The 22,432-nt window shown below is 39.2% G+C and overlaps 1 protein-coding gene across 1 annotated transcript; it reads right to left on the bottom strand.

Moving 5' to 3' along the window:
* Nucleotides 1-227: 227 nt before the first annotated feature.
* Nucleotides 228-22,432, bottom strand: tgfb1a (transforming growth factor, beta 1a). Its single transcript, XM_030152989.1, has 6 exons — nt 20,464-22,432; nt 10,112-10,387; nt 7,856-8,084; nt 5,839-5,989; nt 1,518-1,628; nt 228-1,400 (listed from the first exon to the last, which is right to left on the bottom strand). Exons 1-6 carry the CDS (start codon nt 20,783-20,785, stop codon nt 1,353-1,355), a joined length of 1,137 nt encoding a protein of 378 aa, XP_030008849.1. The 5' UTR covers nt 20,786-22,432; the 3' UTR covers nt 228-1,352.

The raw sequence follows: 22,432 nt of genomic DNA, 5'->3' as shown, positions 1-22,432 counted from the left end.
TTGTGGGGATGTCCCTGAACTCATCATTTCACACCTCACACCACGCCTTCCTCTCAGCCCCGTTTCTAAATCATGCGTCGGTTTGAGACTCGACGTGAGGGCGGAGTTACACTCTAATGGAAACTTCCCGCTCATATGCACACACACACACACCTACACACCGACACAATACAGCCCTGGGCAAACATGATGTGGTTTTAATTTGGCTCAAAAATCCTCCACCCTGATAATTTAACAGCAATTTTTATTTAAATTTTTAAAAATATTTACACATACAAATTCCAAATAGTAAGTGCACTTGAAAAAACATGGTAAACTTAAAAAAAAAATCAGTCTGGATTCCTGTGTATTGCATCACACTTCAGATGAAAGTCATAACTTGTCCTGAAATAAAAGGCAATACGCTGCCCTCTAACCTATAATGGTGATTAAAAAACAAAAAAATAAATCAGCAAATGTGTTCATTGAGTCTGAATCGCTCTTCACTAAAAACCAACAACCACATTCCCAGACCCTCACCACGTAAAGACAACAAACCGGCTGTAAATCCTGAGGGAGAGAAAACACGGTGTCTTCACAACCACTGATATTACTCATGGCTTCGACAGTCATAATGACACGCTGACATTCACTTATGAACACAAACAGCACTGTAGAAAAAAAAAAAAAAAGAATCGTGGGTAGAGAAAAACAAACAAAGCGACTCAAGCTGATGGACGGTTCTTGTGAAACGATCCTCCGATGGATGGCTCTCACTCAGGCGGAGGAATTCCCCCCCCCCCCCCCCCGGTCGGACAGTCCCTGTGGTTTCCTGCTGTCCTTAACAGTGGAGCTTTCTCTATTAAAAAAAAAACAAAAAAAACACCTGCAGCATTATCTCCGAGGAAAACCCCAATGCCGTTTTCCATACCTGGGATTTAGCACCTTTAAATATGACCTTTTAAGGAAGCTAATAAAGCGCACAAACGTTCCAACAACCACATGTGAAAACGGAAAGAAGACGTTCTTCCTTCAAGGTCGGCTTGGTCCTCGTGTCCTTTGGCATCCTTGTGAATCCCTTTTTCGTTGCAGGGGATGACTTTTGTTTCACTTTCAATCCACCAAATAAATTAATTTCAACACAGATATGCTTTTATCACTGTAAGGACGATGTATATACACAAGGAAAAAATATATATATATATCTTTATAAAGAAGTCCATGGTTTGATGTGCTTCCAACATGATAATAGCTTGGGTCGAAAAGGATGGTCCACGTCTACATTTTCCTCTTTCTCTGCGGTCTCAAATAGAACTTCTTTCATCGTTGTGTACGTCTGACAGGAGGCAGAGCGACGTGGCCCTGTTGTATTTTTAGCTACACTTGCAGGACTTGACAATCATATTGGACAGCTGCTCCACCTGAAAGTGAAAATTCACAGGAAGGTGATAAATCGTATGCAAACGTGGCTCTCACATAAAAATGCTCTGTAAACACTTGGTCTCAGAATGCGCGCCGCTCAGTTGTGGTTTCGATACCTTGTGTTGCCGGCCCACGTAGTAGAGGATTGGCAGAGGGTCCAGTGCTTGGGGGACGCAGCAGGGCTGGGCTGAGGCCCCCGGGTTGTGATGTTTGTACAGGGCCAAGATCTAGAACCAGGTAGAGGGAGATGAGAGAAAGAACAGCAAACGGACGCATCAGCTAAGAAATTCAACAGTTATATGACGTGCAACAAAGTAAGTCCGGTAGATAAGGCTTCAAATCACAAAAAATAAGGAGAGATATCACTTTTTATGGAATACTGGCAAAAGTGTTTAAGATAAGATAAGATAAGATAAGATAAGATAATCTTTTATTATTTCCATGGCAGATAAATGTTAAAGGGGTCATATTTTGCTAAACCCACTTTTATTAGTCTTTGGTTCATTTATTTGTGTATTTGCACCCTAATAGTTGATAAAGTTTGAATTTGAACCCTCCAGGTGCTGCAAAGCTATCTTTATATTCATTTTGGCATTTTTTCATTTGACAGTTTTAATTTCGGCTTAATTTGTTACGTTTTATAACTATTTACGTCACAACATTTGCACATATAAGGTCAAGACTTCCACCAAACATTTCTCCGAGTACAACATAATTGTTTATCAGCAGCAGCGGTTGTATTAAAAACTGAAAATAAGTCCAAACTTCAAGCCGATTACCTAAAATATTCAGTTGTTGGTTGAATGGAACAGAGCAGCACAGCCAACAACCAGGAGGGGGCGGGGCCTGTAGTGGCTCATTTGCATTTAAAGGGCCAGCGCTCAAAACCACCTTTCTGATGTCATTACTCAGAAATAGAGTTGAAGATGGAGCTGTGGAGTTGAATTAATGAAGAATTCAGACCCAAGCAGAGCATTTACAGTTTATGTAGACCACAGGGAAATGTTTTAAAATGTATAATTCCATTTAAAAAAGCAAAATATCACTCCGTTAAAGGTTTGATAAGTAATTTCCTCAAATGGTGTCCCAAGCCTTCATTTTTTTTGATTTTTTATTTCTGATTTCCTCTTTTTTTTAAATAAATAATAATGTTCTTCCTACAAACACAAGTGGTCTGTTTTGAATGGATCAGTTGATAGTCAAGAAGAAAACAATGTATTTACATTAATATCTAACATTGATTTTCCACTACTAATGTCCAAGGCCTTTATTTCTCTCAGCTGCATAAGATACCAGGCCTTTATTTGAACAAAGTTTGTATTATATCATGTTTATCTCTAATTTTGACTTTGTAATAAGTACAAGGAATCCTCTTTAGTGTAAAACTTCCTTCAGATCTACTCATATTTGTGATGTTATAAATAATTCAATTCTTTTATCTATCAACCCCACACTTCTTTAACCTTTCCAACGTAACATCCTCTATAATGTTTCAGTGAATATATTGCTTTTCTTGTGTAAATATCTTCATGTTATGCTTTTAAGTTAAGACACACACCTGCAGTGACTGAAATTGGACAACATTTCAGATGGGTATTACAATAATTTTGAAAACAGGTGGATTATAATGTTGAATGCATTAAACTTGTGTACATTTTGTTTAACTGGCAGCACATTACATGATGCTTTTTTATTTTTTATTTATTTTTTTAAAATCAGACTGTGTTTGAGAACTAGCTTTTATTTGTTTGTGTAACCTTTGACAGTGGTTATTATTAGAACCCTGGTCTGTACGTGACTCATGTTATTTATTTGAGGAAATATGTATTTGTGTTAGAGCTGCATAATTAATTGAATCAACATCATAATATCAGTCTGAGCTTTTATACTATTATAGAGGGCTGCAGTGAAAAACAGATGTTCTGGACTCTGACACTGAACAGAGAAGTGGACTGTGTTTGTTCGTCATGCTAAATTAATGTCACATCCTTTTTAAAGAATTTTTTGAAGTATTGCTTTTTATGCTGGTCTGAGTTTGAGTTGTTTGAATAAGAAAACATAAACACTTCAGAATGATGAGAAATCTGAGTATTTTCTTCGACATTTTCACCAAGTCATGCTGCCCTAATTTGTTTTCATTAGTGGAGGTTCATTTCAGAGTCTATCTTGTGCTGGGAGTCGGTCGTTGGCTGACATTCTGTAGTTGTTTATAAGAAAACTGAGCGAACTGTTTATTGTCGCTCCAATGAAATAGATTTAATGACCGTCTCTCCAAACAACACAAGAACTACACAAACTTCATGTAATCACAGTCTTATACAATAAACCTTTAAGAAACAAAGACATAGCAGTCTTTATCTCATACTGAAGTTGTGAGCACATGTTAAATGAATCTGCTTTAAGATTAATTGAGAATTGTTTTCTTTGTGTTCATCAACCAATTAATCAATTAATCCCCTCAACAGCACATATATCACCTCTATATTCCAGGGGTATTCAAAAAGAATGAACCGATTTCATTATGCAATATTTTAATAAGGAAAAGCAATAGAAAACTCCAGCCAAGTCACAAGTATTCTACTCACAATCAACTTTTATTTCCTGTCTTACAAGTGTTCAATGTGTCCACCACCTGCAGCATGGACAACATCAATGCACTAAGAGAATTCCTCCCAGACGCATGTCACAATCCGCTGAGTTGATCGCAGTTGTTATTCAGTATAAGGTCAGCCATTCAAAACTTACAAAACTCCTCTTTCAAATGGTCACTGACTCATTCCATGGCAATGCTTGAGAACTGAAGCAATGCGTCATGAAGTCAGTTCATTCTTTTTGAATAACTCTGTAGTATGCCTCAACTTAGGAATGATGAAGATGAAGAAATTTAACCTGATATTAATATGTCATTATTGAGGGCTACAAAACCAGATGATAAAATATGTAAGATTATACAGAGGGATGGATTTGATAGCTTTCACCACATTGTGATATTATAAGGTTCTATTGAGTTTTAAAGGTTAATTGTAGTCATGGGGACGAGAATGTCTACGTCGAGACCAAGTCAGGACCAAGTCTTTGAAGGATCGAGACCGAGACCACTGGTTTTCAAATGCAGTCGAGACCGAGTCAAGACCGAGTCTTTGAGGAGGCAAGACTGAGTTGACACCAAGACCATAAAAACAAGTCAGTTTTCATAACCATGATTTAATATCACTCCAGTTAATAATCACCAGTTAGGCCAGTGTTTTTCAACCTTGGGGTTGGGACCCCACGTGGGGTTGCCTAGAATTCAAATGGGGTCGCCTGGAATTTCTAGTAATTGATAAAAATAAATAAATAAATAAAAAATTACTAATAAAAAATCTATGTTGAGTTGAGAGAGACAATCACAATATATAAAAGACATGACAAACTCTGAAGCTGAAACTGAAGCACTGTGGTTCTGTTTATCTGTCAAATGTTCATTGTGGTCAGTTTCAGATGCTGCAGCTTTTTCATAATTCATAGTTTGAGTTCTTGTTTGTTCAGTATTAATTGTCAGCCTTGTAAATCCAAGCTGGACTGACTGTACATATCCTGACCAAGGAAAATAAAATTCTCACTTTGTGCAGTAATCTACACCTGGCTTTTCCACCGCTGTCCATAATAATATACATTATATAGACTAAATGTTGTCTAAAATTAATGTTTATTTGAAACATAGCATAGCAAACTATTACATGATGAAAAACAAATTAATTTTTGAAAAAAAAAAAAAAAAAGTCTCCGTTTTGAATGTCTGGGGTCGCCAAAAATTTGTGATGTTAAAATGGGGTCATGAGCCAAAAAAGGTTGGGAACCACTGAGTTAGGCCTACAGACCAAGCTAGACTGGGAATTAATTATAGGAGCAGTCACTGACACTCGCTGGACACAGAATCTTAGCTTTGTACTATGGAATGTCCTTTTCAAGTAATGCCCATCAACATTCCATATGTTTTTTTATTATTATTAAAATGTACTTGTAATGATGGATAATTGGATTTCTTGTTAATGTGAACATTAAAAAAAATCTGCTGGTTTCGAGGACTTGCTCTGAAACTACAAGTCCTTCTCTTTCCACTGTGGTCCGAGACTGAGTCAAGACTGAGTCCTTGTAGGGTCAAGTCCAAGATGAGACCGAGAAAGCAGAAAATGGTCTTGAGTACTACAACACTAGTTAATTGTAGTGTAAAGAACACACCATCAAATGCGTAAACTTAGAAGTAATTTTACAAATGTCTGAATACTCATTCCAACAGAAAATGATCCACTGTTGCCTATGCTTGAGATTTCAGAACAGTAGCACTAGAAGTAAAATGGCAATGCTATAATAAGTGTATTCCTTACACTCTTATTATTAGACTAACATTAATTTAAAGACCATTCAACCATGTACCAGACGTCCATTAAAGTGTACCTGAGAATATTTGTTTTCAGCGTTCCAGATGTAGGTGCAGGAGCCCATGCAGTAGTTGGCGTGGTATCCTGTTGGCTTATGAATCCACTTCCAGCCCAGATCTCTCCTGAAGTCGATGTACAAGGAACGAACGCAGCAGGTCTCCGTCTGGCTGCAGAAAACAGACGAGAGAAAAGGCTGTTATGAAGGGAAGTCTAAGCTGAGGGTGTGTAAAACCTTTTATTGGGGCTCTAGGGACAAATATGTCAGTCTGTCTTTTGGTTAGCGGTTAGTTTGGTCCAGGCTAAGACGTCGATGGATGACAGATGATGAAGTGAAAGGTTTATGTCGTTGGTTTTGTATCTATGGCTCCCAGAGGATGAATCCATTTGACTTTAGAGAGCAGTGTTTAGTTACACTTTTACACTTTCAACATAGTTAGAATTCAGTGTTTGAAACTAAGAAATGAACTGGAATTTGGGACTTTATGATGTACTGTCTTTGTCGAAGTTTGGGTATCTGTGTTTGGGCTGTTGGACCTGGATAAATAGAAGAAGATGGATGGATGGATGGATGGATGGATGGATGGAAGGATGGATGGATGGATGGATTTATAATTGGTTGGTTGGATGGTTGGTTGGTTGGATGGATGAATGGATGGATGGATGGATGGGCGGATGATTGGACGGATGATTGGACGGACGGACGGACGGATGGGTGGATATATGGATGCATGGACAGATAGATGGATGGATGGATGGATGGATGGATCTCCCATCTTTAAAGTAATGGGTTTTTAGACTAAACCAGCTGAATACCCTGCACTTGAACCTACAAAAATGCAGAAGTCTCATTGGAACTAGTGTTATTATTTATTTTTTTATCCATTCTGGGCGTTTTGCTTAAGGCCAATAAATGACGACAGTGCACCTTCACTTACAGTGCACAAACACTGGTCAGATATTATAAACTGGTTAAAAGAAGAGGGCGTCTACTCAGAACTACTGTAGAAACATGGTGGATATAAATATAAACAGCTTATTTTAAGGCAATAAAAACACAACAATTGTAATTTTTGTGTGATTACATACCAATGCAAACACAGTTCTTATAATTACAGACATAGAAAAAAGTTTTGGCAATGACATAAATGGACTCTTGGCATAATTGTGATTTATTTGCAGATTAAAGTCTCCAAAACGTGTAAAAATGGTTTTAATTGTTCTTCAATATACCTAGAGCCAACTGGAGAAAGAGAAATCTAAAAACACTGAAAGTCTGTGAAAGCTTTTGGCCACAATGGTATATTCCATTCTGTCTTAAATTCAGCTAAATCTTACAGATGCGGGTGGATAAATGTCCAGTTTTGGTCATCATTACGCTATAACCTTACTATATCTAGACTATTCCTTTAATTTTTGCCAAATCATGTCACTTTTAGTTTAAATGTTTTTGTGTATGTTGAAAACTTAGAGGAAGTGAAGGGGAATTCAGACAACTGTGGTGTCGTTTGTTTATAGTCTGATGTGAGCATTTTAGTTCAGACTCACTCAGCACTTCAACAATCATAACAGCCATTTGATTTGGGGAAGATTATTTTGCTGAACAAAGTGTTTAAGCATCACAAACATGAGTCAGTGTTTGGGTAATACAGAGGTCACTGAGGCGATGCTAACATCTGGGTTAGCCTTAAAAAAAAATCCCTGCAGTGCTCCAAGATACAACACTGAAACGAATGTGTGATTAAAACGTATGGTTAAACATGGCATTTACATCTGGTGTACAAATTGCAGCGGCTCAGTCCTAAGAGGTACAGATGGTCATCCATTAATCACAGGCCTGGTGTCCTCCAGCAAAACGCTCAACCACAATTGCTGCCTTTGCATTCGTGTGTGTACATGGGTGAACGACCGATGAAACGAATAAATGTAGTCCACATACCACACAGCTACTAAAACAACCGCATGCCTGTCGAGTCGGTTAAATGCAACTGCATGGAACGCAAACACAACGGCGTCGTATGTGCAGTTGTACGTACGCTGTGCAGGTATCTCTCGTTTCCGTGGAACGTTTGCTTCGTGTCGAGAGGTGGTTGCTGACATTCTGAGGGATGGACATGGTCAGGATGTAGGGCAACGGCTGCCTCTTCTCTAACGGTCCCTGGTCTCCTCTGCCGCTTGAAAACCCAGAGATGCCGAAACTGAAGCCGTTGTTTATCGTCTGACCGCATTCACAGAAAAGTCGAAGTTGGAAGCCCTGTTGATCCTCTGGTGAAAATAGAGAAGTTTTAAAAAGGAGACTGAACAACACAACTTTGTTTTATCTACATCAGTTGGAGATTTTAACGCTGATCTAAAATACTGTTGTTGATTACTAAAAAAAATCATCACTGTCAACTGGAAAAGCATGAACCCACCAAGCATAACTGTATGGAAACAAAAGGTAAAGCAAGTGTATATTGTGATACAAATGACTGCATCTCTTCAAATGAGAACGGACCTGTTCACTCAAAGATAAAACCCTGTAAAAGTGTATTTGAATTTATAAGTCTTGGGGTTGTTGAAGTCGCTCTTTAAAGGTGGGGTAGGAGATCTTGGAAAAACAGTTCAACCAAGCTACATTTGAAAACACACAATTCAAAAGCCCAAACCCCTTTCTTCGGACTTCCCCCTCGAAGCCACGCCTCCAGAGTACTGGCACGCGCAATGCTTGTTCCCGAGGATTCACGAATGCTGCACAATTCGCCCGGCTCCGGCCTCGTGTACCTCATCCATGCGTACCTCATTCAGTCTCCTCCAACCCCCCCCGCTCTTACAGAACAGCCCCAGTTCATACCTATCTGGCTAACGTTACATTTCCTAGTAATTTATGTTAGTGACAAAACAGTTCACGGGGTGAACTTTCCATCCTAATATCACTACAAAAAAAGTTAAGGATATTTCTTTTTTTTTTTTTTTTGTCTTTTTTGTGTCTTTTTTGCCATTTGTAAAAAAAAAAAAAAATGTCTGGTCTTTAAAAAAATGTGTTTCAATTCAAGTCACACACAAAAAAGTAAAAAGCGCTGTGCAAGAAACCCAACTGAAAAAAATAGCTAACTGTAGCTATCGTAGCTATTGTAGTGTAGCTAATATAGCCAAGCTCTAACTCTGGCTTCGTTTCCTGTACAAGTGCTCCAAACCTCTGAGAACGCACGATTCATGCACAAAGAGGGGTACGCGCAAAGGGGGGAGGGACTAATGGCAGTTGAGTTTGACAAACATATCACCGTTCAATCATTTCGATGGGCCACTTAAAATGATTGGATGGTGCTTTTTCAGTCCTGTCCGTTCCACAGGTGACCACATTTTTTTTTTATTTTTGTGTTAGAGCATTTAATTAATTTGTTGTAATCAGGGTGTGAAGGGGATTTTAAGCAATTTAGTTAAAAATACCCCAGGAAAACATCTCCTACTCCATCTTTAATGAAAGGAAACTGACCCTGTCACAAAGTTAACCCTTTATCGGTCACTCATAAAAATACTCTGATATTCAAAATTTCAACCTTAGTGTGTTATTGGAGGACATAACAAGAATGTATTACTTTTGTGACATTTTTTTGTTTTTTTTAATTATTGTTACGTAAAAAATCGAGGTTAGCAAAGTTAGCATATTTGGTTCCTTACCCATAAGCAGCAAAGATAATAAATCCAAGGAATATATATTAAAAAATACAAGAAAAACACGTGTAAGGTGAAAAGAACATCACTTTTATAACATTAGACCTACATCAGTGCTGATCCAGACCCCTGTCCACATCCACATGACCTCTTTGAACATCATTCTTTACATTAGTACCATTACTTCATGGTACCGAACAAAATATGTCCACTCACTGTTCATGCAGAGGTGGACCTTACAGACCCTGTAGACCACATTGGACCTCAGATTGTTGACTCACTGTCCTCACTGTAAATGTTGCTATCACTGTTTTGTAATGTATGTAGAAATGACCAAAAATAGTCACTTGCTGGATAAAGGGTTAATCTGGGTGTTTGTATTTTTTATTACATACATTCATTTACAATGTTGAAGTTGTGTAACAATACCTTTGTGTATTTTCTTTTCTATTCTTTTTTTCACTTTTAATTGTTATTAATTTTGTCTCTGGGAATGTTTGATTGTACCTTTTAAAAACGTAAAAATACAAAATAAAAAGTTCAAAAAATAGGAAGTAGAGAAGTTTGAAGTCTCCATAAAAACACCATGTGTAACAGTAAACATGAGTTTGAACTCTACATATACTACTGGGGCTCACCGTTGCCTTTGAGCCAATTCTGCAGCGTCTCCGTGACATCGAACGACACCCACTTGTCCTTGTTTTTGATGAAGCGGGAACCCAGGTAACGGGACTTTGAATCCACAGTGCCGTAGAGCTCCACGCGCTGTTCATCTCTAATGTTGGTATTTTTGATGAGCATCCGTAACTCAGCGCTGGTCAGCAAGCGATAATCCCCCACACTGTCCCGTATTTCTGAGATGTTGAAGTGCATGGTGATGTTTTGTTCTTTCGACATCTCTGTGTTATTCGGTCCTGTAGATTGAAAAAAAAAAAAAAGGGCGGTTATACAACTAACCTGGAGTATCTACAATGACCCTGACATTTCTACGAACAGAAACATACAACAGTATTCATGATAATGTTTTCCACCTATAACCATATATAGTATATATAGTATAACCACCTCTACAGATCTGTTTTCTTTGGGCTTCTTCATTGTGTTGTGCTCTGGTACATTATTCCAGTCATTCATTAGATCATGTCACTCTAAGAGGAAATGTTTTTGTAGAGGAGGTTTCGTGTGAAATCAGATAAAATGTTGGAGGCTTCCTGGAAATGATGCTGAAGTTAAGTGTGGTGTAGTTTATAGTCTAATATTAATGCACGTACCTACTTTCTGTTGCTAGCATTTTAAAATACTTTGCATTAAGAGTGTCTTTGGTTTTTACCACCCATAAGTCTTTTGTTTTATATATCCTTAAACTGACCACCTGGGAGGTTTGTACTGAGAGAATTTGAGTATGTCCATGTATTTTGATAATTGATGGCAGCAGTTTTATTTACTTATTACTTGTGCTGTCAAACAATTAAAATTTTTAATCAGATTAATCACAGAGCTCATGTGGATTAATTTTGATTAATCACAATTAAATATCATTCATTTTTAATCTATATTAATTGTGTTTCATTTTGCAGGAGCCAACAGACTCAAGAATGCACTTAACATGTTTATTAAAGACCTTCAACAGTTTCAACAAAACAACTTGAAACAACTGTTCCATTTTGGGTTTTTTTGTCCTCATATTTCCATCCAGAGGGTCAATGTGCTGTTTAGTGTCTTCCATCTTTATGGGTTGGTTCTGCTGCCTGTCACTACTGGATCAACTGCCCATTTGTTCATATGCAATGGTAACTCTACTTGGATAAACTGACCCAAATGTGTTGGCAGAGACGTTCAGAGTCATTCTGCAGATGGGTTAATTGTGTTAAGATTTTTAATTAGATTAATCATGATAATTAATCAAATTGTAAAGACACACGAAAACACAGTTCGCTTGTTTACAAAACAAACTGAAAGGTCAGTCGGGCCTTTTTAGAAATTTTGATGCAAAATGCATTGTGGGAATGGGAATTCCACCCAGCAGCAATTTCGCTGTCTCTTTGTGAGTGATGAACCTAAATGTCGCCTTTACCTCCATCCACCGACTAGACTCATTCTTTAAAACAACCCTGGTGGACTGTGAAATTTTTATGTTGTAGTGATCTGGCTTGTTTTCTTGCTGAATCTGTGAAACTGCTTTTGCTTGGTTATCATACCTACAATGCACTTCGCGACAAAATGTCTGAAAATGCCTGAGTGACGATGATGGATGATGGGGTCATCTTTAAAGTTGTTCACTATGAGGGAATGGATTATTGATAATTAGGATTTCACTGGGGTTTTAAAAAAAAATGTGATGAAAGTCATACGCTGCTTTACGATGAAACCTTTGAATGTTCCATTGCAGACCTTTTCAAACCATCCCAGACATTGCTGTGAATTACTTTAAGCAGCTGTATTTATACATGCATGGAATAGACTGAGTTGTGACAGTTCCTTTTCATGTTGCCTATTATGTCGTCTGTTCTACAATAGCCCAGAATGGACAAACCTAACACAGGCTCTAGAGAAGGCATTTTGTGTTTTCACGTTAAACCGACAACTGACGTAGTTAAGTAAAGTCAAGCCAGTCTTATTTCTTTGGCCCAATAGTACAAATCTGCCTCTGTGAGTTTTAAAATCTGTGTAATATTCAGTGTCCTCTGTCCTCCAATGTTCGGTTTAAGCGAAGAAAAAATACTTACGTATTCAGTTCACTGCAATTAAAAACAGTACCACTAGATGCCACTAAATCCTACACACTGATCCATGAAGATCTTTTTCAGACCTCAAAGTCTGATCCCAGGTTTATAATGTAAGAAACATTTGGTTCCATTGTTTCAAACTACAATACATAATGTCATCATTATCTACGTGACATGTCCTCATTTATAGATGGACAGGTCTGTTGTTGTCAGGATCTGTACCTATGTGATTTTCAGCTCCTCCCTTTTGGTCATGATCTGTGCATGTATGACCCTCAGTTTCTTTTGTTTCTAATTATATTCATCCGATTCACCTGCTGGCGCTGCATGGCTGCAGCCAATTACCTCTGGCCTATTTAAGGCTTTGGTTTGCAGCCATGCAGCGCTGGTCCATTTCTCCAACAAGGCATTGAAATAACTTAGGGGGGGGGGCCCTCCAAAAAACAGACATACAACACCTGGGTCAGAGTCCGAGGATGAATATGGGTAATTGTCCGGGCTATGGAAAGGAATGAGGAGAAATGGACCAGCGCTGCATGGCTGCAAACCAAAGCCTTAAATAGGCCAGAGGTAATTGGCTGCAGCCATGCAGCGCCAGAAGGTGAATCGGATGAATATAATTGAAACAAAAGAAACTGAGGGTCATACATGCACAGATCATGACCAAAAGGGAGGAGCTGAGAGTCACACAGGCACAGGTCCATGACCAAAAGGGAGGAGCTGAAAATCACATAGGTACAGATCCTGACAGTTGTTAATTCTACTCATTTTTTAATTCCTTTAATTGTTCGTCTACTTTTTGCAGTCTGTTTTAACCTCTTGTGATTGGTCCAAAAGTTTGTCCCATCAGGAAAGTTTTTCAGTGTACGTGAATCAAACCATGGCTCGGTCTGATCGGATCTGAGGCGGCCTTCTTTGGTCAGACCACAGACCGGCTGTTGGGTCTGCTCCATGGTTCGGAAAAGGTTCAGTTTGAATCAAACTGGAAAGTCAAAAAATCCAAAGTACATGTGAAAGCCAAGACTATGGGGCTTTTTTGGGAAATAGAAGGCAGCTGGAACTGGTGAGTTTTGCAGCCTACACAGTAAATTAAATGTACTGTAGTGTCAGTTATATAAGAAAGTTTTGTTTTTAAATTATTGAACTAGAAAACAGACGGAATGGAACAAATAGGTGTTCTTTGGGAGCAACTGCTTACATTAAGTGAATAAGTCCTTTAAAAGAACTTTCGTAGGTTTTTCTGTTACATTTCATTTGACAGTGTTTAATTAAAGACAATCTATCACCAGCATCACACTGTTGTTGTTTTTTTTTTTTTTAATAAACATGAAAAATAAACTTGTGTTAAGTGTTTTATTGATGTTTTTCATTTCTGGTTGCACATTCATGAAATATGATTAGCAATTCTCAGTAAATTTAACCATAGCCACATATTTATCGACTCCAGCTGCTTTAAATTTAAACATAGAGTGTTTTGTTTTCTTAACTTTATTGCTGCCTGTTTGCAGCTTTAATTTCTGAGCCTGACCATATCATGACAGGGAGAACATTCCTGATAGAAAACAGACCCATGCTACTGAAGGCCATAAATCTGCCCGTGTTGCATTACAAGGGATTAAGTCAGATGCAAACATGCAAAGATAAGCACAGGGAGGCAGATGATCGAGAGTGAAATGCAGTGTAGAGAGAGAAAATAAGTGGGTGTGAGGTAGTAATAGAACATGCAAAGGAAACAGCAAAGTTAAAAAAAAAAAAACAAAAAAGCAGATGTATGAATATAACAGAGTTGTGAGGAGTGGAAGGGTGTGAGTGGGGGTTTGGAGAAATTGGAGATCTGTGTGTCAATGGAGCGCTGGTCTGGCTCAAACCCAAGCCTTCCACTCTGCCTCAGCCTGCCAATGCCGGCATTTGCTTCTCTCGAATCCGGGAATTACTCTTTGACAGCAGCTACAACAACGCCTCGAATACTTGTCCTGCCTACTCGGCCCAGGCCGTACCAGGATCCTCCACGTCCGGGCCGCTTTGTGTATCATTTACCGGCAAAAGCATCTGCGTTGCTGTTTTAGGTTGTGTTTCAGTCCTTGTAGTGAAGCCAAAGTGAAACTGAAAAGAGCTGGAGTGGAGTGCAAAGGGAAATGAGATGACATTTTACTGGTCCCACCCAGAGCAGGGTCAAACGCTCCGGTTGTAAGCTCATGAATGGAAACAGCGTCACAACAGTGTTCAGCATGTAGAGAGCAGCGAACTGGCAAGGATGCACCGAGCGACGCCAAGCACGGAAAGTCACCATCTTCAGCTAGTTTGAGTACAGCCTGATAAATGTGTTAAGGGTTAGAGAAGTGTTTACGAAACAGGATGTTAAGTCACTTCCCCTCAGACACATATTGGCTTCAGTGTCATAATTACATCGGAGCTTTATCTATACTTCTAGTTTTACCAATTAACCGCTTGCGTTGCGTGTCAGTCTGTCCCTGTCTGAACTGCTCATGTTATTGTAGTACTGTCTATACCACAAAAACATAACATGACAAATCACAACCAGCCTCCAGGACAGAATAATGACAAAAAGCAGAACCTGCAGTGCAATGATTTTGGGTTCTATCGTGAATTCATCAGTAAATGTAAAATGTAAAGGAGGAACTGCTTATATAGAGTCGTGGAAAAAATTATTAGACCACCTTTGTTTTCTTCAATTTCTTGTTCATTTTAATGCCTGGTACAACTAAAGTTACATTTGTTTGGACAAATATAATGATAATGACAAAAGAGTTAAATTTCAGAGCTGATATCTATCCATTTTCCATGTTTTCTTGATAATAACCAAAATCACTTCAGTTCTTACATCATTATCTATGGTATTGTACTGACAAAAAACAGTGCTTTTATGCATTCCATGTTTTCTTTTCTGTTTGTTTTAGTCACATGATACACACAGGAGTTAGTACTTGATTGCATAACCTTTGTTTTTGATGACTTTTGATGGTCTAATCATTTTTTCCGCGACTGTAATTCACCTGACTGAACTGCATTAAGGCTTTAACACACAGTATGTAGTATTTCCACATAAAAATTTGTAAAAGCATCTAAACTTTCATTCTTTATTTTGACTTGTTTTCTTACATTACATCATATATATATTAACAGTATTTGAAATTAGGATATATACATAATCTATTTACTGTAACAGTCTGTTTCATTTGGTGTCATATCCCCTGATTTAACATTTAATCTTACTTTCAGTTATTTAATTACAGTCATATAATGTGAATATAACTTACTAAGCATGATGTGAATGAAACTGTAAGGTATTTTATTAAGTTATCCATTCGTGAAATGGTCGGAGTGATCAAGTTCAGGAACATAGTTGGCTTTTATTATGAAAGGTAAAAACAGAGGTAGTTGGATTTGCCATTTGTAGCTTGTGACAATGTCTTTTGTTTTGACTGAAATATGTTTCGAGGTAAAAAATACACACATTGTTCCTCACATTGAGTACTTCTGTTGGTTCACTTACATGTAGGGTATTGTATACACAGTGTACTTCCATGTGCATTGCCCTAATTTTAAAATATTATGTCCTAAATCAAGTTTAGCACTTACTAGAACTGGATATGGTGATGCAACATTGTTTTGTTTTTGTTTGTTTTTTTCAATATCTGCCATTAAACCTAACTTTCTGTTCATTTACTGTTACATTATTCACTAAATTGCACTTTTGTTTGTTTTAAAACTTTTTAATGACTGTGATTTTCTATAGAGTGGTGTTCCCTACTTCCTCCTCTGTCATTACAGGTCCCTTTTCTTTATGCTAACCCAATGATCTACACTGAACTTTTGGATTATTTTGTTTTTCCAGGTGCTGTCAGGGCATTGTATTTTGGGTGACTGAGTTTGAACACACTAAAAATGTACAAGTAAATGTACAAGAGTACAGTTTGGGACAGTGATACTTTACTTTTAAAATAATCTGTAATTAAGGTTGTGACTTAATTAATTATTGACAGCTAGCTTGTTTGTTTATGCCTACCTGTATATGCTGAACACACAACGCTACTGTAGTTGTGGTTAAGAAATTTTTAGGATTCTATTACATGAAGCTCATCTGGATTTGATTACATGCCTGTTAGTGTATCAATAGTTGCTTTTCCACTGACCCTCAAATTGCACAAATATAACTTGCGTATAAAAAATTACCTAATGGAAAAATGTCAATTTCGCCAAAAGTGTCATTTATCGATTAAAAATTTTTGCGCTGGCAAGAGGTGGCTTTTCGGGCATAGCGCAAATGGTACATCATGCAAAACTGCAATGGAAAGACCTTTTCTCGCAACTAGAGTCAGGTGAATTAAAAAAACGGATGTTGACGTATGTTACAACAAGCGAAGAAAAAGAAACATGTCGCAGTATGTGTGGACACACCAGGAAACCCAATCATTTTTTAATTTAGTATGAGATAGAGGGGTAATAGATAATAATAATGAATATATCTGTAAATCAACACCATATTTACGTTCGTCGCCATGTTTATGGAATGACTTCTTGTGTCATCTCGTGATAATAAAGAAACAAACAAATCATCGCATTTGTAATTTAATGGAAAAACCAATATTGCGCACTTCTGTTTTTTCGACATTTAGTAAATATCGGTAAAGTTTTGTGCAGACGTCCGATGGAAAAGCGACTATTATTACTTAATGTTAGCAATAATTAGCATGGCTACATTGACATAACTGATATTAAACACAACTGTTATCATTCATCACCCAAACAAAGAGGTGTTTTTAACATAAAGGTGTTAATTAGTAAGCCAATATTAGCATTAGTTTGGTGAGTTTGCTTCTCTTTCATTTTACAGCTCCACTCTCTTGTCCAAATATGGTCACTTCCGACTCCAAAAAAAAAAAAAAAAAAAGGAAAATGATGCCAATCTCTAGGCTTTAACCGACAGCCCACAGACCATTACGTTTACTTATACAGATTGTAAAGCTGTGGCGTTAGGGGTCCGGGTCTTGACCGGACTTCCTGAATCCAACTCCTTGAGGGGAATATGTTTAAAATGTCTTCATGCTTGACTGAAAACGGCCCTGCTCCTGAAGATAGGGGTAAAGATAGACTAGTGTGCCTACTAACATGGGTGTGGGGGGATTTGTGTGTTGAATCAGGGCCTATCCACAGGTAAGCCGGGGACAGCTGTTGTGACAGGTAGAGAGAGAGCTCTATAATTAACAGTGGGAGGAACAGATTCCAGCAACAGGCTAAATACCTGCCTCCTTCATATGCTCGGCTCCACCCTCCTACGGCCCACTCATAGATTCTTTTTCACTCTTTTCTCAGACATGATATATGACCCCTCTACACTACTATTTTAATTCACCTCTATATCTAATATTTACTGATACAGCTCCATAGTTGTTAACTCATTTTTACCCCTGACTGGTGCAAAGTGGCCAGTTTCCAAAGGAGAAAAGAGCTCCCCTTGTAAATGAGCTGAATTGCATTTGGACCGACACCATGTTAAATGGGAGAGGTGAATTTGTGTGGGCTTCACTGGGATGGGATGTGAATGCAAACCGGCTGAGGGAATTTAGTCTAATCCACCGCACAATTACCACGATGGAGACTAAAACTATTAAGTTAGAAAATGCTCTGCACGCAAATATGCATCCCTCTGGGCTCTTTTTTTTGGGGTGTCAGGAAAATATGAGTCGTCCAGTAAAAACAGCCATAAAGTGTGGATTGTAAATTAATTGGTTTGGTCGTCTGCATTTACATCTCAAGGTTGACCTGAAGCTGGATTGTCTCCCGTGCATTTTTTTTTTTTTTTCCCAATAATTGCTAACTATTTCCCATTATTTCTTGCACAATCAACCATGTACGCTGAAACACTCGGGGTTTACTCTAACGTTTGTTGTAAGAAGCAGACTAAAGGTAGAGAAAAAACAACACGACGACAGTGGATGGGTGTTCTCTGGCATTTCCACAGAGGTAGGAAACACATGCTTCCCATGGGCACCGCTAGCACCGGACCTGAGTCACTCAAGATCTCAGTGGCCATCAGCCTGCCTTCCTTCCTGCCAAGCTGCCCTGTCACAAACACACTGCAAACACACTGATAATAAGCACAGGAAACGCAGCAGAGAGAGAAGCGAGACGTGGACATAATCATGGACAGGGAGAATTAAATGGAAACTGGTCAGGGAGAAAGAGATACGGTGGAGAACAAGTGGCAGGGTAAGCAAGGGAGAATCCAATGCTCAAGTTACAGGAAAACCCCAATTCCCTAAGGGACAGAGAGGAAAAAGAAAAAACAGGGTGAGGGTGAAGGAGTGCATTTCATGTCTTTTCTCATCTCATTTTTCTGCTTTAACGTTTGTTCTTTGGTTTTCATCTAAGCTGAACAAAATCATACCACTTATTTTGAAGGCACCTTTGTTCTCACCATGGGTCTGCATTCTCCTGACTATGGTCCATCCACTCTAGTCTTTCTTTTGAAGTGGTGGATAAAAGAGGGATAGTGTGAATGCCTGCCTGATGTGGTGAGGAGTATAGGCATGTAGAGAACAATGGAGCAAAGAAACAAGACAAAAAAAAAAAAATGTTTATCATAATAGTTTGGGAGTCGTTGCACAATTACAGCCATAATCCGTTTGGCTGAAGAAACAGCATATGCGCTCTAGCCAATAACCAATAACCGCGCTAATAAAGCAGTAAAAATGCCGTAGATACCACGAAAACAACGCACAGCATCAGACCAGATGCAATACACAACACTGTTAATATGTAACGCCTGTGATCTCTGAACTCTTCAAGCTGCCTGAAGATGTTGGGGAGAGATCTGAAAGGGTACACATGTTTTGAGAATTCATGGCTGAGAGCAGAATGGCAAAGGCTGATTGATTTGGGCAGTAGTTCATTTCCATCTCTTTGGCTCCTTCAAGGTGAATTTTTGCCAAAGTAAGGGCCCATGCACTGAATAAAATAAGAGCATGCAGCCCCTGTAAAGTTGCCCATTGTTTGTAAACTGCCTCGAAGCCTCTACTTTAGCAATTTGGCTTTCGCAATCTTGTATTTTGGCCAGAAGCATCCACTTTTGGACCCACAAGAGGGTGGAGCGGGAAGAATGAGGGATGAAACTCCACCACAGTGCTGTATAACACTGTTATATGAAGTGATAAAAAGTAATTTCACTTACGTGATGAATAGCTTGATAACAGTAAAATCAACTTAGTGTATAAAGTCACTAATTTGCATTAGCTGCCCAAATTAGCAAGATATCTAACAGGCCATATAATCCAATAAGGAATTATTGCTAACTTATGTACTAATTATATATACTAATTTATTTATATGGGATAGGTCTTATGTGTCTTCTGTGGATTGGTCGTACTAACAGACCAGATATTGCAATAAAACACTGATAAACTTCATGCAACATTTGCGCAGTTTTGATAGTCTAATGTTGTTACTGCCACTGACAGTCTGTCTGTCAGGGGAAAAAAAAGTAATCAATGAATAGAAGCTTTGAAAGTCACTCAGGCTACAGATACTAAACCCATCTTTTGTACCAGGCTGTAGGCATGTTTATTTCTGCTGTAAAAATGTGCATTTTGAAATGTGGGTCTATGTGGAATGACTCAAGTGGCCATTCAAGGAACTGCAGGTTTTGGGACACTGTTACAAGGAGGTTATGTTTTTGCCGGCGTTGGTTTGTCTGTCTGTCTGTCTGTCTGTCTGTCTGTGTGCAAGATAAGTCAAAAAGTTATGGACGGATTTGGATGAAAATTTCAGGAAATGTTGATACTGGCACAAGGAACAAATGATTAAATTTTGGTGGTGATGGGGGGCACTGATCTGCCTTGGCGGAGGTTTGCGCTCTCCGAGTGCTTTTCTAGTTTTAACTGTTCAATGGTTTGTTTGACTTAAAACACATGTTTACACATTTGCTTCTGTTTTAAGGAACATTGTTTTGTTTTCTTACTTTACATTTGAGGTAATGAGTAGAGATAGGTTTTTTTTTTCTTAAAAAAAGTGATAAGCAAGTACCCTGAATCACTAGCATGTTTCGGGATGTCATTTCAACTTAACATAGTGTTAATTGTAAGAATTGAGGAATGACCATCTATATATCTCTAGAAGGTAAAAATATTCAATTACTTGATGTTCATTGTGCTGCAACTAAAGTCCCATCATTTCCTTCTGCTCCCAAACTAATTCTAATAGTCCTAAACTATATAACTGATGTATAGGTGTTTTGTCGTACTCACTTGTCATGTTGAACTTGTGCAGCACTTTAGCAAAGTACTCCTCGTCGTCCTGCTCCTTGGGGATGACCTGGGCCTGTTGCTCCTTCAGCAGGTCCTTGGTGCTGTTGTAGAGGGACAGCAGAGTCGGAGGGATCTCCTCTGTGTCTCCGGTCTCATCCGGTTCCGGCTCCTTTGGTAAGCGCAGTTTGCTGAGAATCTGACTCCTGATGGCCTCAATGCGCTTCTTCTTGACTATCTCCATGTCTAATGTCTTACATGTAGACATACTACTCACACGTCCCACCATGTACACGACCATGAGAGACAAGAATGCCAGTTTCATGGTGCTGGTGTGACTGTTTGCAACCTCTTCTACACTTTGATTCTCAGCCAGCAGCCCTGGCTTCTTCCTTCGCTGCCTGCCTCCTTCAACCTGGGATGCTTAGGGAACAGTGAATCACTCCGTGGAGAGGTGTGACTGACGCAAAGTGTTTACACACACAGCAGAACAAGAAAAGCAGTGTGGAGAGTCCCAAAAATGCTCATTTACCTAGACCGGTACTGCTGTCACTGCTGCTGTGAAAACCCCCTAACACTTGTGACTTGTGTGCAGAGGAGCAGGTGGAGAGAATCCCAGCAGGCAGCCAGACATGGAGCGATGAGCCAGCTTCTGACTCAGCCACACAGGTAACACAATGACGTCCCAGACACTGAAGGGAGTCCAGAGCAGAGCTGTCAACAAAACCCAGCCAAACATGCACACAGACAGCGCCACCAAGACCCAAAAGACTCGTACAACACCCACCAGCCTGCTGTCGACTATCCACCGACTTAACACAGGTGGTTCAGTTTACAAATGTACTTGTGATCAATGTGATGTTGGCCTACACCGCTGAATTCGATCCTGTTTCACTCAAGGCAAACCTATACACTTCCACATGTGGACTCGGTGCTGTATTGTCTTTAAATGCCCCCAGTAAAAAGCAGAAATAATGTAAATGGAGCGTTGTATCACTCAGCAAAAATGAAAAGTGCTGTTGGCAGAGTTTCTTACTATCTGACTCTAAGGCTTTTCAACTGACACCGCTTCCTGTCCTCCTTGAGCCACAATATCTCCTCAGAAACCATTGAGGACTGTTGTTAATGTTAGATGTTAGATGTCAAATATATTGGTAGGGGAAGGAGAGAATGTGACTGATACGTCCTGTGTTTAAAAGGCTGTCCAATTCCTCTGCTTTTGAAGTTTTATCAGATGACCTCTTGTCTTCCTTTAAAGCCAGATAAAAGTCTCAGGGTGGTGGTGGTGGTGGTGGTGGGGTTGTGTCAGCTCAGAAGTACTCAAAAGTCCACGCTCGAGAAAATATGACTTTCAACACCGACCCTTTGCTGTCAAGCCATTAAGAAATACGTCCACGCAGTTGAACATCTGACAGACGTATCGCTGCGAGCACTGACTACCTCTTTTTAGCATAACAGCATGTGATCTGTGTACAGCTGCAGTTTACCAGAAACTGCTTTCAGCTCCGCCAACTCCTGCCTGTAACTCTCAGTAGTTGCGTCTTCATTGTTAAACACACTTATAGGACGACTCTGTGCAAAGCAGTAAATGAATGAAAGACTGTCTTCAGAAAAACTTTAACACACCTTCTCTTTAAAACAGTCCAGACGCAGCAGCAGCAGCAGCAGCAGCAGCAGCAGCAGTAGTAGTAATAGTAATAGTAGTAGGAGTACCAGTCCCAGTGTTGGGGATCAGACTCAAAGCTCGTCTCTGTGCTCCCTTGCCTCTATCCATCCATCGGTATCACCTCGTGTATTCCCTCTGCAGCTCCTTCACACCTTCCCTCTTCAGTCTCCTCTGACACAACCACCTATTTGCACCTCTATTTAACTCCCCGTCTCTCTCTCTCTCTCTCTCTCTCTCTCTCTCTCTCTACTGGAGCTTGTCAGAGCTTGCTGGTGACAAAGTGATTTGTGGGAGCTTGAGCGTTCA

The sequence above is a fragment of the Sphaeramia orbicularis genome, chromosome 13 (genome assembly GCF_902148855.1).
Source record: "Sphaeramia orbicularis chromosome 13, fSphaOr1.1, whole genome shotgun sequence".
NCBI classification, from domain to species: Eukaryota; Metazoa; Chordata; class Actinopteri; order Kurtiformes; family Apogonidae; genus Sphaeramia; species Sphaeramia orbicularis.
This window is presented reverse-complemented; position numbering and strand designations above follow the sequence as displayed.

Excerpts from the sequence above, each read along its gene's own strand:
- tgfb1a (XM_030152989.1), bottom strand. The coding sequence starts at position 20,785 with ATGAAACTGGCATTCTTGTCTCTCATGGTCGTGTACATGGTGGGACGT. Across the intron at positions 8,085-10,111 it reads GAATTGGCTCAAAGGCAACG|AGGATCAACAGGGCTTCCAA; the intron begins GTGAGCCCCAGT and ends TATTTTCACCAG. Across the intron at positions 1,629-5,838 it reads CTGAAAACAAATATTCTCAG|ATCTTGGCCCTGTACAAACA; the intron begins GTACACTTTAAT and ends ACCTGGTTCTAG.